The 16,271-nt window shown below is 36.1% G+C and overlaps 1 protein-coding gene and 1 pseudogene across 4 annotated transcripts; one reads left to right on the top strand and one right to left on the bottom strand.

Moving 5' to 3' along the window:
- The first annotated feature begins 4 nt into the window (after nucleotides 1-4).
- Nucleotides 5-5,159, top strand: LOC125811886 (ribosome biogenesis protein NOP53-like; annotated as a pseudogene).
- A 1,642-nt stretch (nucleotides 5,160-6,801) lies between these two features.
- LOC125811436 (splicing factor U2af large subunit B-like) lies at nucleotides 6,802-14,473 on the bottom strand. 4 transcript variants are annotated; one of them, XM_049490923.1, is made up of 14 exons: nucleotides 14,295-14,473; nucleotides 13,161-13,384; nucleotides 12,647-12,781; nucleotides 12,455-12,568; nucleotides 11,406-11,476; nucleotides 10,742-10,821; nucleotides 10,615-10,659; nucleotides 10,235-10,294; nucleotides 9,128-9,188; nucleotides 8,928-9,040; nucleotides 8,102-8,548; nucleotides 7,804-7,939; nucleotides 7,548-7,615; nucleotides 6,802-7,346 (listed from the first exon to the last, which is right to left on the bottom strand). In XM_049490923.1, exons 1-14 carry the CDS (start codon nucleotides 14,418-14,420, stop codon nucleotides 7,209-7,211), a joined length of 1,818 nt encoding a protein of 605 aa, XP_049346880.1. In that variant the 5' UTR covers nucleotides 14,421-14,473; the 3' UTR covers nucleotides 6,802-7,208. The 4 variants fall into 4 exon arrangements, with proteins under 4 accessions (XP_049346880.1, XP_049346881.1, XP_049346882.1 ...); XM_049490924.1 differs by having other exon boundaries at nucleotides 10,742-10,812; XM_049490925.1 differs by lacking the exons at nucleotides 12,455-12,568; nucleotides 12,647-12,781; nucleotides 13,161-13,384; nucleotides 14,295-14,473 and adding an exon at nucleotides 11,044-11,155 and having other exon boundaries at nucleotides 10,742-10,812; nucleotides 11,299-11,470.
- Between the last annotated feature and the right edge of the window lie 1,798 nt (nucleotides 14,474-16,271).

Here is a 16,271-nt window from a genome sequence, read left to right as displayed (position 1 = left end):
GTAGAGAGATGGGGAAGAATAAGAGCTCAAGGAAAGGGAAGAAGGCATGGAGAGCCAACATAAGTTCGGAGGATATTGAAGATTTCTTTGACAACTCCACTAAAGATGCTCTTTCTGGCAGTTCTCTTGCTCAAGTTCCCAGTGACTCTCTTTTATGTCGACAAATCCAGAGGTATTCTATTTTTCAACACTTCTTTTCCTGTTCGAAAATTTCCAGAAAATATCTTTTGTTCAAGTACATAACAAGGTTAAAAAAAAGGCTATTTTGATATCAGGCTGGCATTCACGTATATGTTCTAGCAGTTGATATAGTCGTTTGATGGATTGGCATGTATGCTATTTACCGTTTCAACAGATGTACTGAACTATTTTTGTTTAGATAACTGGATTGCTCCACATGTGAAAAATGGTTGTTTCTTTAGGAATAATTTTTTGATATGCAGGGAAATAACTGAGTTCTCTGATAATCTCCTCCAGAATTTTTGTTTTGGTGGAATCATTCAAGAGTATTGTGTACTAAGAACAAGTAGAAAAAATAGTTCGGTATCCCGTAGAGTTTGGGTGTTACTTTCAGTCAATGGTTCCTGTTCACATCCAATTGTTGGGTGTAATACGAAGCCGGACAAAATTTGGAGATAGTAACTGACATTTTAGAATTAGAAGAGGGAAGTTTAGAATCACCTTAAGTACTATATCACTGGAATATTTAGCAGTTGATGTTCATTATGGGTGCATCTTCCTTGTTCCTTTACTGCAGTTCTGTCGTTTTTTGTTGGTGAATCCTTCTTTAACGATTATGTGACAAGTTTTTATGTCTATAATCCAGATCTTTCTGTCAAACGGAAAATTGAAAAACACCGGGAGAAAGTACTTCGATGTGATAGTATGCTACAAAGCAATGCCTTTGTTGAACCTGTACCTTCTTCAACTGGGAAGAAGTCCAAGAAGAAAAGTAAACTTCAGATAGCGAAAGATACTGCCCAACAGGATCAAAAGGTTGTTCAGTATTTCATTTTAAATGTTCAATTCACCAATTGCAAGATGTTATGGCTGCTGCTTCCTTGCCATATTGCACATCTCTCAATAGGGGAAAAATCTATTCATTTGAATGCACATGCCCAATGGATCCTCATTGTTTATTTCTTCATAATTTTGTGTGATTAGGATTTGGCTGGTGGAGACTCTGGCATGGTTGACATTTGGGATGATAAAGGTGTCCTTGTGATTAGAGCCTTTTTGTTCCTCATCACTTTTGTGGTAAAATGACTTTTCTGATACAGCCTTCATTGCATTGTTGCAGGTGACCTGGTCATCAAAACCAAAAAGGTACACTGTTTTCTCCTTTCCGTATTTGAAATTTTTTAATTCTTTTCTCCTCTCCCTATCTTTTTTGGGGCCACTTGTCAGGAACTTCCTTTTCAATTTTGGTGTCCTCACATGAAAAACATATTTTAAATCAGCTGGATTTTGTCCTTATAAGTTGTGATGCAATACCTGCTATAGGGTTTATTAATGCAACCTGCCTTTCTCTATGAGCACTACTATTATTGCCTTACAATGATTACTTCAAAGTCCTCTTAAAAATGAGTTGTCTAAAGTCAATTGAATCTCTTATTTTCAAGAAAACATCACATATAAAAAGCATCTTTGTGATGAACCTTTTCCTTGCACATCCTATGCTTATCCTGTCAGAGAATAGATGAGTAAAAAAGTAAAAAGGAAAAAAGAGGCATGAGATTGGATATAAAAGATCCTTTATCGTGGAAGGTAATGGACCCAAATAAAGCAAAATGGATGTAGTGACCCATTATAGCTGATTCTAACTATGTTCGTGATTGATGCATAGTTGATTGATTGATTCAGTTAATTTTCCATTCACTCGACACACTTTCACCACTTCATTTGACGAATTAGATTATGCAGATACTATGATCTGTAACTGATACAAGATTTCATCAAATAAGATAACATGCATCCAAAAAGAAAAATCTAACTTGGATTCTTTTCCATTTTGCTCATGCCTCAATTTGGCAGTTTGAAATCCTTCCTTTTAGCATTGTTGATGCTCTAGGCTGTCTAAAGATCTTGTTCAAAATATGTGATGCATGTTTAGATTGTGATTGCATTTTAGGGTTTGATTTTCTGTATTTTCCTGCTGCTGCGGGGCGAAGTATCTTCATAATTTTCCCTTTTCAGCAGCTGGGGTGGGTTGGCTGGTGAAACAAGCTCGTTTGGTTGCATTACTATGATGTTATAAACTCAGTATTAAAACAACTAAAATGACCAAATTAACTGTCATGTATTTGATCATTTTCTAAAATTAAACAGAACACATACTTAAACCTATAATATAATTCATGCATTACAATCCTTGTATTACTCTAATCCCTAAGACACAATCCCTACATTACAGTCCTCGCATAACTTTTCTCTAACGACCCCTTGGTGTAAATTTTTTGTACCTCCCTGTCTTCTTCTTCTTAGTTCCATCTCTTTACCTTCCTAGAAGATTTTGCATCAGTTTACTTTTCAAAAAGGGAAAAGACAAATCTGCATTAGTATATGTAATCAATTTTATATGCATTGCCTGTGACAGAAACCCAAGTAGTCTGTTATACCTGCCGTGGAAGTTGAACCTCAAGGATGCTCATTCAATCCGCCATCCGAAAGTCATCAGGTAAAATTTGTTCTGTATGTCATATTTTGCCATTACCAAGCTCCTAGTCCATACAATTAATAATTCGCTCCATATCTTCTCAATTCAGGATGCATTAGCTTGTGCTGTTGCAGATGAAATGCAGATAATTTATAGAAATGAATTGGGGCCGGAGCCTATTCCATTGATTGTTCCTGGAGAAGCAGTTAATGAAGAAGATGTAAGTTTAAGCTGTTACTGTCTTGTTAGTACTTTTGACCATGGCCGTTGCAGATGCATCATGGGCTATGCTTTCTTATACTCGGTATGAGTATGCACTGAAGATTCATTTTCCTCAGATGTATTTCCTTGAAGCGGATAGTGGGAGTGACAGGGAGAATGAAAATCTAGTGGAAGACGGAAAAACAGATTTGGATAAAAGGTAAGCTTCTATATTGCTCATCTGTCATGATAGTATTAGCGTTAAAACATGTTCTATTCTTTGCTAGCTTAGTATTCAGGAGTACTTAAAATTATGCTTTTACTTAGAATTTAATCACCTGTGTCTGTTCATGTTTGTAGTGAATAGAGGCTTCTTTGACAATCTTTAGGCTTTAGGCTTCAGAGAAATTAATCATGTGACAGTTCGATGTGTTAACTACATGATTAATTTTGCTGACAGTAAAATTAATTACATTTCAATCTCTGGACACTGATTACACCCAAATTAGCTTTAAGTCCTACATTTTTACTATAACTTTACAATGGTAACATGCGTTGCATTGTCCTCGTTTTTGTTAGTGACTCACAATTGTCACATTCTACTTTCAATTCCATATCATTCTTGATCACTAGAAACACAATCTTGTTTTATTTATGTGGCTTTGCATGTTTAATAGTTTTCACATGGTTCTAAGCTGATGGATGTTTATAAGTCAAAGGTGATATATGTACTGCTATCACTGATGATCTAAAACCTCATGCTTCCTTCATTCTTATTTATTTGAATCCAGTTCTGCCCTATTCTGTTTGCTTACTTTTTGTTGCTGATGGGGAAGCTCTTATTTCCAGCATTAGTAGTAGCTCTTATTTTCTTCCAACATTTGTAGCTAATGCGGAAGTTCACATTATTTTGATAACTGAGCAGTACTGCAATTAGGAAATAATATATTCAGTGGGAAGTTCTTATTTCCAGCATTAGTAGCTCTTATATTTTGATAACTGAGCAGTACTGCAATTAGGAAATGCTTTGAGGCGCACATGATATGAAATACTGTGTATATCTCTAATATTGTCCCACTCGTTGTTAGAGGTTTCACAGGTTACAGAAAATCTGACTTTTGGGTGAAAAATGGATTTAACCAAAATCTTATGATAACATGTAAAAGAATTTGCATTGAACTCAATAGCTTAAGGCAAAGGATAGAGTCGCTCAAGATTCTTTCCCGTTGGAAAGTCTTCCCTTTTTATTTAAAGTTGCTGAATGAGTACATTGTATATCACTAAGGTTGCTTGGATATGTTCAGTTTAAGTCAACTACATCTGAAATCATATTTTTAATGTGAAGAGGTATGATCCTTCCTTAATGTAGCTGAGTTAGATTGTGTGCTAAGTCTCCAGTAAGTGTGATCCAAACTTTTTTCTGAAAGTTTGCAGTGTGCTAAGTTTAGCGTCATTGGCATTTCATGTTACGTTGAGTGCATTATTGCTAGTCATCAGTATTTTCATTTAACACTAAATGAAATTATACATCATTAACTTTATTCAGGCCACAAAAGCTCAAAATGCTGACACAAGTTGAGAAGAATCGACGGGCTAGACGCAAAGAACAGTTGAAAGCAGAAGCTGAAGCAACAAAAGCAGCACAGCTCTCCAAAGAGATTGATAGGTTTGCTAATACTTAGAATATCAGGCTAATCATATTCCAGTTAAATAGAATTTGCCTTCTGTACAGATTGTGATATGTTCTTGTGCCTGCAGCTTACCGGATATCATTCAAGAAATAGAGAGAGAGGAAGGAGAAAAACAGAAAAGACATCTACGCCGTGTTACTGTTATCAAAGAAAAACTAAAATCTTGTCCATCACGCTTGGGAAAGCGCAAGTATGTGCTGTTTCATTTTAGAGTAAAAACGTTTCAACAATTGAATTGCTGAGAAAAAGTGTTTTTCTAGAACATCAGATTTCAAAGGGATCTTTACAGTTCTAACTCTTAAAAATGTTTCAACTGGGAGCTTGGGGTTTGAAAGAATGATGATTGCATGAACTGAGCAATGAGACTCATTTTCTTGTGGTTTTCCTTTATTCCTGCAATAACTTTCGATGTTGACAAAAAGATTAATGACCTCTGTCATTTCAGATTCGTGCCTGCTCCTGCTCAGGTCTTACTGTCTGAAGAGATTACTGGTTCCCTCCGTAAATTGAAGGTTGCATTCCTGATTTCGATTTTCAAGGTTTTTCTCTTATGTGATTTGCTTTCTATTTTGAACAAGGGGATGCTGCACCCTTGCAATAGATGGGTTTAAAAGCCTGGAGAAAAGGGGACTAGTTTTTCCTTCAAAAAGGAGTAGCAGGTTAGTAAATATTGGCTTTCTGGTTCGTACTCGCTTATTAGTTGAAATTAAAAGTATTTTCTGCATGGTCTTGAAGTGTGTGTAAACCATGTGACACTGAAACAATTGCAGATTACTCTCTTTTCTTTTTAAGTTTTTGACAGTGAGCTTTGTGCACGTTCCTTATGGCATCATAATTGATCATAAATTTTGATAATATGCCATGGTGCTAACAAAATGTGATAGTTGGGAGGAAAATCACCAAAAATTATTACCAATTGTGTGGGAGCTAAAGCTAGTATTTTGATAGTGAGCTTCATATTCCTGATTTCGTATCCTTCCTAATGTTGGCCAGTTGGAAATTCTGTCATTTCCATGTAAAATTAAAGCTTCTGTTTGTTTGTTACTTTTGTAAAAAAGAAGAGTAATGATAACAATGCATCAACTTCCCCTGCTTTAAGTTAAGTAACGGAATTCATCTTCTCTCTGCCTGCATGTATTGACCTATGCCATTATGTATACTGTTTCAAAAGAAACATGCAGCATCAATAATACATTTCTTGCTAATTGTTTCGGGGATGGGATGTGTGCAGGAAATAGAGTGAATGTTTTCATCACCCCGAGCACTTGGATGAGAGACAGACACTCTAGACAGCAAGGTGTTGGTTTGTCTGCAAATTTGGAGTGGGAGAGCTGGCTGGCTGCTCTCACTGTTAGCAAAATGGATATATAGATCTGTTTATCTTACTGATGCATGCATGGTTCATTACACCAAATATTTTATAGTCATGGTCATATCACTTTGGGAGCAAAAACTAGTGATACTGAATTACTGGAGGCAGAAGATTGGTAATTCAAGATTGCTCTTACAATTTTCCTACCAAAAATGATTCCCATTAAGCATTGGAAACTCTCATAATCCGAAATTTTAATATGTACCCCAAAGTTTTTAATTACTCTAATTAGGTCAACTTTTTATTTGATCATGTCGATGTAACTAATTTTGATTTCAAGACTTTTTCTACTATTTTTTCTCCATGGGCATGTGTTGTTATTGGTTTAATGAAAAAGCTATTGTACAAGTTCAGATATACTGTAAATGTGCTTACTAGTAACGTCGATATATCTTTACAAGAGAAATGACAATAATAAGGTTAGTTATCATCATCCTCATGAAATTACCTTGGTTAGATATTGTTTTAATCTAATATGAATTCCTCTATTTAGTTTTAGAGCCTATTTGCATTAACTTTTCAATTTTATAAACAATTTTTTTACCCACACAAACACTACAAAACTACTTAATTTGTCATAAAGCATGAAATTAATAGTTAAACAAAATCATTAGCAAATTATAGAAAAAAACACTCTTTACCTACAACATTATAAGTAGGTACTCGAGTCTATAGAAACTAGTAATGTATGAAACTTGTCGAGCATTTGATAAACTCACTCAATCAATTTCAAAGGAGGGATATTCAAACGTGAAAAATGATCGAATGAATTCAAAAGAATTGATCAAGTTGCCATATGAAGGGAAAGACTAAAACTAATGAAATATCGATTATTTGAGAGTACAAAGTGCAGAAATCAATTAACTGAAAGTAAATTTAGCTTTACTGAAACTCCCTTCACATAGATGAGGATGGCACAAGGTTCACAACTACTACCATTATAAAATTGAGATAACAATTTTGTATTAGCCACAATAACTTTCTGGTTCTAGAGATAGAGAACTTCGAGATGGTTAACGATATCAATGTGTCACTAAGTAATAATGCACAGACCAGGCTATTGCAAGTAAAGCCATGCACGGGCAAAACACGCGATGCCTCTTTGACTAGGCAAACTGCTTTCCTACTAGCTCTATCGCTATCTAAGTAGCAGCCAGTCTTATAGCTGGTTACATAAAATCCCCACACCGACCTAACATTTCCAACGTTAATGATATAACATTAGCTACCTATTCAATACAAGACATTGTCTGGCTGAGAGTGCACTCAAGAGCAGATACTACCTACCCTACCCCTCATAGTCCCCCTCGGAGAACTTGTTCTCTGGATAAAAGACAGCAACAACTTCGTTTCCCCCAAATTTTCTGCCATTCAATCCTTGTTGAGCTCTCGAAGAACTCTCCACATCCGCATACTCCAAAAAGACCTGTTGAAATATTATATGATCAGTTGTTGCTGTGACAAAACCAAGCGATTATGTCACCACCTATATAGCATCGTAACAATACTGGCACTTCTGTTTATATGTTCATGTTGAGTACCATACACAGTTTATATTTATTTTAAAGTACATTGGTGAATAAAAAAATTCTGCATAAAGCGTCATAATGCATACTAAATTACTAACCTTTCCAACCCCAGGTGTAGGTTCACCATCGGGCCTTGGGCGTGGGATGACTAAATTCACTAAATCACCTGCAAATTGAAGAAAATATAGTATACATGTCACACATCAACAGAAGGAACCCAGAAAATAAATTAAATTTATGGCTAGAATTGCGAAGATTAGTATAGAGCTATCAAATACGAAGCTCGACTCGTCAAAAAGTAAAATAAAACATTGATTAGTTTGATGCATCTATCTGAAGTGACAATGTATTTACCAAATTTCCCACATTCCATTCTCATATCTTCCACTATATCTTCGTAGTCTTCATCATCTTTGAGCTCATCCGGGCTAACCACATGTGTTAGGCATAAGACTTTAGTAGGAGGTCCTCCAGGTTGTAGCATGAGTCTCTGCAAATCAAATTCCATAAGCAAACCAAAGGGCCAAGTGGTCAGTCGCCATTTTTCGCTTAAATAGTACAAGAATTTGACAGCCTAAAATATATAGTCTAAAAGAGCCGAGGAATGGATTAAAAAGCTCAACAAATTGAGTAACAAAAGGATACACCTTACCTGCAGTGCTATTTGTTGCTGAGCATGCATTAATACAATCTCCTGCTCTGGCTTAGGCTGTAAAGTACCTTGACTTGCACGCCTGACAGTAAGAGTTTTATCACCCATCTTAATACCATTCAGAGCTGTACAGGCAATATCTGTTACTGACACATCAGCATAGACACAAAACGCATAGCCTTTCGAGTTTCCAGTTTCTTTATCTTTGACCAGATTAAACCCCCGAAGAGGGCCAAAGGACTCCAGCAACTCCCGAATCTGAGCTTCAGTGAAATAGTAAGGCAGGCCTCCCACAAAAATACGGTCAGGACCTTCAAGCCCACCAGTGGATCCTGGTGATAATCCTACTGCAGCAAGGTTAAGGTTTGGATTCGGTTGGCTCGGACCAAGAGTTGCAGCCAGAGAGGGATTATAGTCGGTCGGTCTTCTGACCTTAACTTGTGTTCCCTAAAAGCCCCAAAGAGACGATATAAGCACAAGTTTGAGTTTTCTCCAATGTGAACTAAATATAGTACAATGCTAAAAATAATTATTCCAAAAGCTATAGCACATATAAAACAAGTCCTACATATGCCAAAAAATTAACTACTATAAAGTAAAAGGAGCCAGCAGGAAAAAACAAAAGAACCAACACAGAAGAAACAACACCACAACCATCAATCAAATACATGCCTCAGACTAATGTAAAGGGGGTAAAATCAATTCCCAAATTTTAACAAATACCAGCCTATACATGAATCCAGGTCAACCTTTCACATTCTGTCTTTGCAGGTGATTCAGAAGCATTCAGAATATAAACTGATCCCAAAACTAGAAGGATGATTACCTCAAAGATAATGCCATCTAAGGCCATGGCATTGCTGGCCTCCTCCACAGATCTCATCTCAACAAATGCAAACTTTTTCTCATGGTTTATATAAACATTAACGACCGCATCACCTGGAAAACATAGTGAAAAATTAAAGCATCCAAGAATGGGTACTGCATAGTTGCATCAAGACCTGAAGACAGTTCAATGTAACTAACCTGGACCGGCAGTGTTTCCACCAATAGCTGACATAACATGATTAAAGTATGTAGCCACTGACTGCACGGTGACAATATTATCAGTAGACAGAATCTACAAGCTCAAATAAGTGAAATATGTCTCTAAAGGTTCCTGTGTTATGCGGGCAGAAGAAACAAGATAAAGTCCGATCTACCCATTCTAGGATATCATTTGTAACCTATAAGTTCAAAATTTATTGAACAGGTGCTTTCCTAGTTCTAGATATTATTTCCCATTTAATAGAAAAAACGAAGTTGCAAAATTTCCAATATAAGCATAGATTAATGTTATGTAAGTCAAACCCTAATTTGAGGGATCCCGTATAAAATGAAGAATATTTCTTCCATCTTATTTTCTTGATAAACAAATGTTTTCACTCGCGTAGCTAGCATATTCCTTGAATACTCCTACATAGTTTCTTTGCTTTTGATATGTGGATTGAGGTGTAATTGTTGATGTTGATGTTTTTTGGGGGCCCTTTGTATTTGTTGGTGATTTATATTGATTGATGAACATTTTGGCACTGTAAGGATTTGATATCTCTGCTATTAATGACTTAAATGCAATCTCCCGAGGCGTTAAGAGATTCATTTAAAGGTCAAAAAGCATCACCCACTCCTGTTTTATACGACAAGATCAAAAAGTCAACATAGTGGCATTCTAGAAGCTTCTCCAGGGAATGCTTGAATCATGATATCAATTTTCACATGAATTTCAAGTTCATTACTTCAGTTGACAACTGATGCAATTTCTCGAATTAGGAATTGATATCATTAGGGGATATTGAGAAAGGCAAGTCGAACAAATATTAAGCTGAAGCTACAAGGGCTATTCGACTGAAAATGGAAAACATTCAAACCCTCCCCAGCCATGCTAAGGAAATGTCAAAATGCTTGAACTGATACAAGACTGAAACATGGATGGACTTAAATAAGTTATGAAGAAGGGATGACTAATGAAGGAGCATGAGTCAAATAGTTATGAAACCACCAGCAGACTAATAAACAAAGATAACTCTGACTCAACTAACTCCACACAAATATAGGGAGCTCAAAACATTTGAACTACAGGATGAAAAAGATTACCTGTTCATTTGCAGTTGGAGGAAGTCCACCAACGTAAACTCGCCTTGCATGTCTCGTTGCCTGAGAAATAAGCACTCTAAGAAGATCCGCCAAATAACTTCACAAATAAATTCTGATACTAAAATATTTCCTCAAGTCTATTGAAATTTAACCTACAACTCAAAACTTTATGCCAAATGTGAAATTTAGAGAGCATGACATTTAACATTTTCCTTCAATTAGATAAGATGGAAGGAAGAAGATTCTGTTGCACTACATCTATAAAAGTCAAGTGACCATTCTGAAATATCATCAATATAATAGAGCATTCAATTAAAGCAGACAGAGAGCTAATCATGGAACATCGAACAAAAGGAAGTGGTTGAAGAGACAACTAATACCTGCTGAGTCATTGCCTGAACTGGCAGAACAGGAATAGCTCCAAGCTGCCACAAACAAAGATAAATTTAAAATCATTCAAAAAAATTATGAACAAAATATATTATATTTCCAACAGGGAGAAAATACCGGTCCAGAGGCCAAAGGGAACATGTTAGGAAGCATTCCAGGAATAGCTGGGGCAGTGCCAGGGAGTAGACCTGCAGAAGCTTCTCATAGGGATAAAAATGAGGACATTTTCTTTGTTCATCAATGAGAAGGACCATTGAACATATAGATCTACTTTTTTTTTTTTTTTTACTTTGGCTATTACAATAAGAACATCTTCAATGTTTCCTCAAATAATTCTTCAGTAAATATTACAAAATTAATTTGGAGAAATAACTTGAAAGCTACCAAACAAAAAATCCCTGGTTGAAGATGAACGAGACCTTTTATTGTCTTCCTTGAACATAAAAGCTAGAGCTGTTGGCTCACGCCCATTGTCAGCACAGTGGGGCAACTAGCCCAACGTTGCCTTCTTAGAACATAAGATAAGACATACTAAACAAAGAAACAACACCAAAGACAACAAAAACCAAAGATTTTCTCAGTTTCGGAGTTATTTAACCAAGTAAGCAATTGAAATAGAATGTGAACAATAGATCAACAGAAATAAAATGTGAACAGTCAATCTAGCGACATACCAAAATGAAACCATGCATTTTGGTAAGAACTTCCCACACTACATCCAAAGGAGAAAAAAAAATAACAGTTACCAAAATATTGCCAATATATAAGAATAAGTAAGTACCTATAAGAGCAGGAGCACCAGATAACAGAGCAGAAGTAGGAGGTGCCATGTCAAACCCACTGACCCTTTTGCTACAAGCATATCAGTATGAACAGTTAGAGAAATGCTTCAAAACCCTTCAACTAAAATAACCAACAGTACTAACTTATTTCCCCAACCCACCCACATAAAAGAGCACCAAAAAGAGAAAAAGAAAAAAAAGTAATAGAAAAGAAAGAGAAATTAAACTCTCTACCATCACAATTAGTAGTGACATATCCACGATTTCCACTCCCAGTGGAGTTTTTTCCAACTCATCTAAGCTAAAAAAATTCCTAAAAGTTACTGTCTGAGCCAGCTTTGGCGCACCTGCACTATTCCAGGTATACATTCTTCCACTGTTACAATGGTAACTATGTCTACCACGGCTTAGACAAATTGAAAAAATATTCTAGTTTCTTCTTTTTTTCTGCATCTGTTGAGATTTGAATACCTGGTCTTCCATTGTATTCATTCCAACTTCTTGAACATCATACCCTTGGATGCTCCAAGAGCTTAAGTCTTTAATTGTCCTCCTATGAATAAAAACCATATTCTACCCTCACACCCCCGACCCCTAAAAACAAGGGAGTGTGTCCCATTTCAGAAACTAATTACCTATCATAAGAGTGAGGATATTTCTGTGTAATCTGCAGATCAACGCCAATGAATGAACTAACATTAGCTTCATCAATCTGGTTTTTCTATTACAACCAAAATTACATTCATAACTGAAATCACATAAAGCCCGGAACAACTACTATTATGTCTCAATGTCAAACAAGTTGGCATCAATAAAATGAACCCTCAATAACCATGTTACTCCTTGGCAACTTAAGAAATAACAATTGGACCATTGAAAACTATCTTATCTCCATAACCAAAGGAAAAAGGGTTCAAGAAATCTCCGCTGCTATGTCACATTCCTCAACATAACCAAAGAAAAATGAGAACTATCAGTCTATGCAATAGTGAGCAAATCCTCCCTGCACTATAAATTATCAGTTTTTCATGGACAGCAGACACCTTACCTTTTGGAGCGTGAACGAGACCCAGAACGTGATCTGGACCTATGACTAGATGTTCCCCTCGAGTGAGATCTACGTCCGTGCCTATCCTCTCGATCTTTGTCATAGGATTTTGACCTGTGCCTATCCTCTCGATCTTTGTCATAGGATTTTGACCTGTGCCTATCCTCTCGATCTTTGTCATAGGATTTTGACCTGTGCCTATCCCTTTCCTCTCTATCCTTGTCATATGATTTGGACCTGTGTCTATGCCTTTCCTCCCGCTCTCTCTCATAAGATTTTGACCTATGTTTGTGCCTCTCATCCCTCTCTCTATCATAATCTTTCTGCCTGCACCAACAAAAAGCACACGGACATGAATACACTATGCACCGCTTGTCCCCAACCAAAAAGAAGGCAAAAGGCACAAGTGCAAAACAATGAAAAGGCAACAACATAACGTAATTCCACAACCAGGGTCTGGAAGGGTAGAGTGTACGCGGACCTTACCCCCTACCTCGTAGAGATAGAGAAGTTGTTTCCGATAGACCCTCCTATGCATAGCAAAGCAGTTCAAAAAAGGGGATACAGAAACACGAGCAGTAACAATAACGAAATAATGCGAAAAAGAGTAGTAGACAATATACAGTGGGTAATCCAGAACACTGAAAATGCAGTGGCACATATGTCAACGGTTCTACCACAAGTGATTACAGTGAGTAATGATTACCAGTATTCCCGGCTCTCAGGACCACCATCAGAAACGTTAGCATCATCATCTCTACCTTTAGTCCTACTCCTCTCGCTTCGATCGCTGTGGCGACGATCGCGATCTTTTTCCCGATCTCTATCTTTGTCTCTGCTCCTACCTCTGTCCTTATCACATCCTTTTCCCCCCTCTCTGTCTCTGCTTCTTGAAGATTCTCTTTCACCCTCATAATCACGGGAACTAGGCTGAAAGATGTAAAATCATTGGAAATGTTTATCAAAAGCAGAAGCAATAAAGGGGAGCGAGTAACAAAGAGATAATGAAAAGCATGTATTTAGAATGCTCAAGTCATCATGCTCCTAATGCCCTGGGTGACACATGTGCTACAGTGGCCGGGACAAAGGGTTGCACAAGGGTAATATCCAAATACACAACTCTGATTTATTTCGCAGGAAATCAAATGCTATGACTAAATTCCAATATCACACTAAAATCAGAAGGAACCTTCTTTGACTGACCTATATAAAAGCTTAACTTCCAGAATGAAAAACTAAAACCCCAATTCCTTACATTTGCACTAAAAAGTATTCATTTCCATGATGTGATGTTCTCGTAAGGAAGAACATCCCATTTTATCCAATATAAGAATAATAAAACTAAACAGGTTTTAGATGACTCACAATTGCTAAGCTGGTTCATCTCATATAACATATATCATGATCTTAAACACATCAAATTTCTGGAATGTTCTATGTGATGTTGACCATTGACAAAATACATGCCATTTTGAAGTTCAAGTGTCCACACCCTGATACCAGGGGTGAGTCTGTAACAATAGAAGGAACTCCCTTTTAGCTCAGCATATTCACCCTCTATACGGAAGAAGCATAAACAAAACATGGAGCATACACATTAAAATGCCCAAAGGTCACAAACCAATATAAAATGTGTCCTTTTAACATGTCTGGCCTAATATTATGGTGTATTCTAAACATAAACAGAAACAGTTACCAGAAAATTTGCAAGATCATTAATAACAGATTATTATAACATTTAACAGTCACAAAATTTCACCATTGTCTAGATGTTTATCTTCTACTCCTTAAATGTATATTGAATATGGTTAAAAAGAAACTTTCAAAAGATTCATCACACCTTAGAGCTTGATCTTCTCTTGCTCGAGTTATGCTCTTCTTCTCCGTTATCCACACCAGCTATTTCATTATCACCACCAGTATCACTAGGAGTGAGCTGAGTAAGCCCATTTTCATTGGGATCCATAGACGATTTGGAGTAAAACACCTGACTTGAAGCTAAAACATGTTAGGACCACAAACTAGCTAAGACATCCTAAAACACATGTCTATCTGGCCAAGCTTCTAAAATCAGCTTATTTTGAAAAGTATGTTATTTAAAAAGTGTTTTTTAAGAAAGTACATTTTTTTGTGAGAGACAGTTTGTGTTTGGCCAATAAATTTTAAAAAACAATTTTGAGCAGCAATTAATGTTTCACCAAACTTTAAAAAGTGCTTAAAGGAGAATTTTGTCCCAAAAGTATTTTTAAAAAAAGTACTTTTGGGCACAAGCTACGATATTTAACTTCAGAAAATCAGCTTTTATTCCCCAAAAGTACTTATTTTCTTCCAAAATCTTGGTCAATCACAAGGGGTCGTTTTGGTGTGAGGGATAAAAATAAATAGTCCTGGGATAAAATTTTGGTGTCTTGTTTGGTTGTCATGTTTGGGATAACTTATCCCACCATTTATACCATATTGATGGGATAAGCTATTCCATATACATGGTAGGATAACTTATCTTAGGATAACTTATCCCAGGATAATTAATCATGGATAACTTGTTTCCAACCAAACGACCCAAGGGATTATTTGGTAGCTGGTTAGAATCAATGGCGGATTCAGGATTTAGAGTCCGTGGGTACCAAATAGACTTATCGATTAAATTAATTTTATATTTGATTGAATTATTCGTCTTTTCGATATATATCATAAATCAATCAATAAAATATAAATAATAAGACATTACACTTTTATTGAGTATTTAATCAAATAAAAGAAAAGTCAAAAGAGTAATAACGTAATTAATTTAATTTAAGTCAATAACAATTATAAAAATAAAAATAAAAATTGTGCCAGTTGTTTTTCCTTAAAAAAACGTGTCTTTTTTTTTCTTAAAAAACGTATGCAGAAAATTTCTCAAAAAAATAGGTACAAATGGGATTCAAACCCGCAACATCAGCCTTCTAAAGTTGCCCTCCTACCGTGGCACCACAAGCCAATTTTGTTCTGTGGGTGGCACGCTTTATATTTATATAAATATTATATATATATATACCTATGTATATATAGAGTTTCCGTTGAAGTTCGGGGGTGGCGTGGCACCCCCACAGCCCTTCATAGATCCGCCACTGGTTAGAATTACGAAGGTATTAATAATGCTTGGATTAGTTATGAGGGAATTAATGTATTAATTTAGTAGATATTAGTTATGCAAGATTGGTTATTAATGTATTAATTATCCACCTTCTATCCTGCATATAATAATATGCTATATTTCCTCATAACTTACAAATATATTAGTTAAGCAGGTCTTAAAATTGCAAACCAAACACCGTATTGGTCTTATACATGAACTACTTATCCTCTAACCAGCTACTATACGTGTTATTACTTGAGCCGAATTCAATATCCGCATAACTCACTTCCAAACCAGCTACCCACATCCAAACAACAAGTTATTTTTTAAAAATAAGCACTTTTGAAGAAAAACCACATTTTTTTACCTCCCAAAATCTCGGCCTAAATGAGAAAAAAAAAAACACTGCAAAATGATGCATTCATCACTTCTAAGTACTATCCTGATAATTCAAAAATCAGAACATGTAAAATCTCAATCAATTTCGACGTCGATTATATAATTTCGCACTCAGTTTTAACAGAACAGAACATATTTTAAGTTTGTACATATAGATACATAGAGAATAGAACAAACCGGCCAACGGCTACAACTTCTCCGGCAGGGTGAACCGGAAAACTGCTCGGCGATCAGCTACGCTGTTAGGGTTTGTGAAGGTGAGTGTAGAAAAAAAATCGAGTTAAACAATTCTATTATTAT

The sequence above is a fragment of the Solanum verrucosum genome, unplaced genomic scaffold (genome assembly GCF_900185275.1).
Source record: "Solanum verrucosum unplaced genomic scaffold, falcon-dt-bn FXZP01000238.1, whole genome shotgun sequence".
NCBI classification, from domain to species: Eukaryota; Viridiplantae; Streptophyta; class Magnoliopsida; order Solanales; family Solanaceae; genus Solanum; species Solanum verrucosum.
This window is presented reverse-complemented; position numbering and strand designations above follow the sequence as displayed.

Excerpts from the sequence above, each read along its gene's own strand:
- LOC125811436 (XM_049490923.1), bottom strand. The coding sequence starts at position 14,420 with ATGGATCCCAATGAAAATGGGCTTACTCAGCTCACTCCTAGTGATACT. Across the intron at positions 11,477-12,454 it reads TCTCGTTCACGCTCCAAAAG|CAAAAGGGTCAGTGGGTTTG; the intron begins GTAAGGTGTCTG and ends ATATGCTTGTAG. Across the intron at positions 7,616-7,803 it reads AATGGAATGTGGGAAATTTG|GTGATTTAGTGAATTTAGTC; the intron begins GTAAATACATTG and ends TTCAATTTGCAG.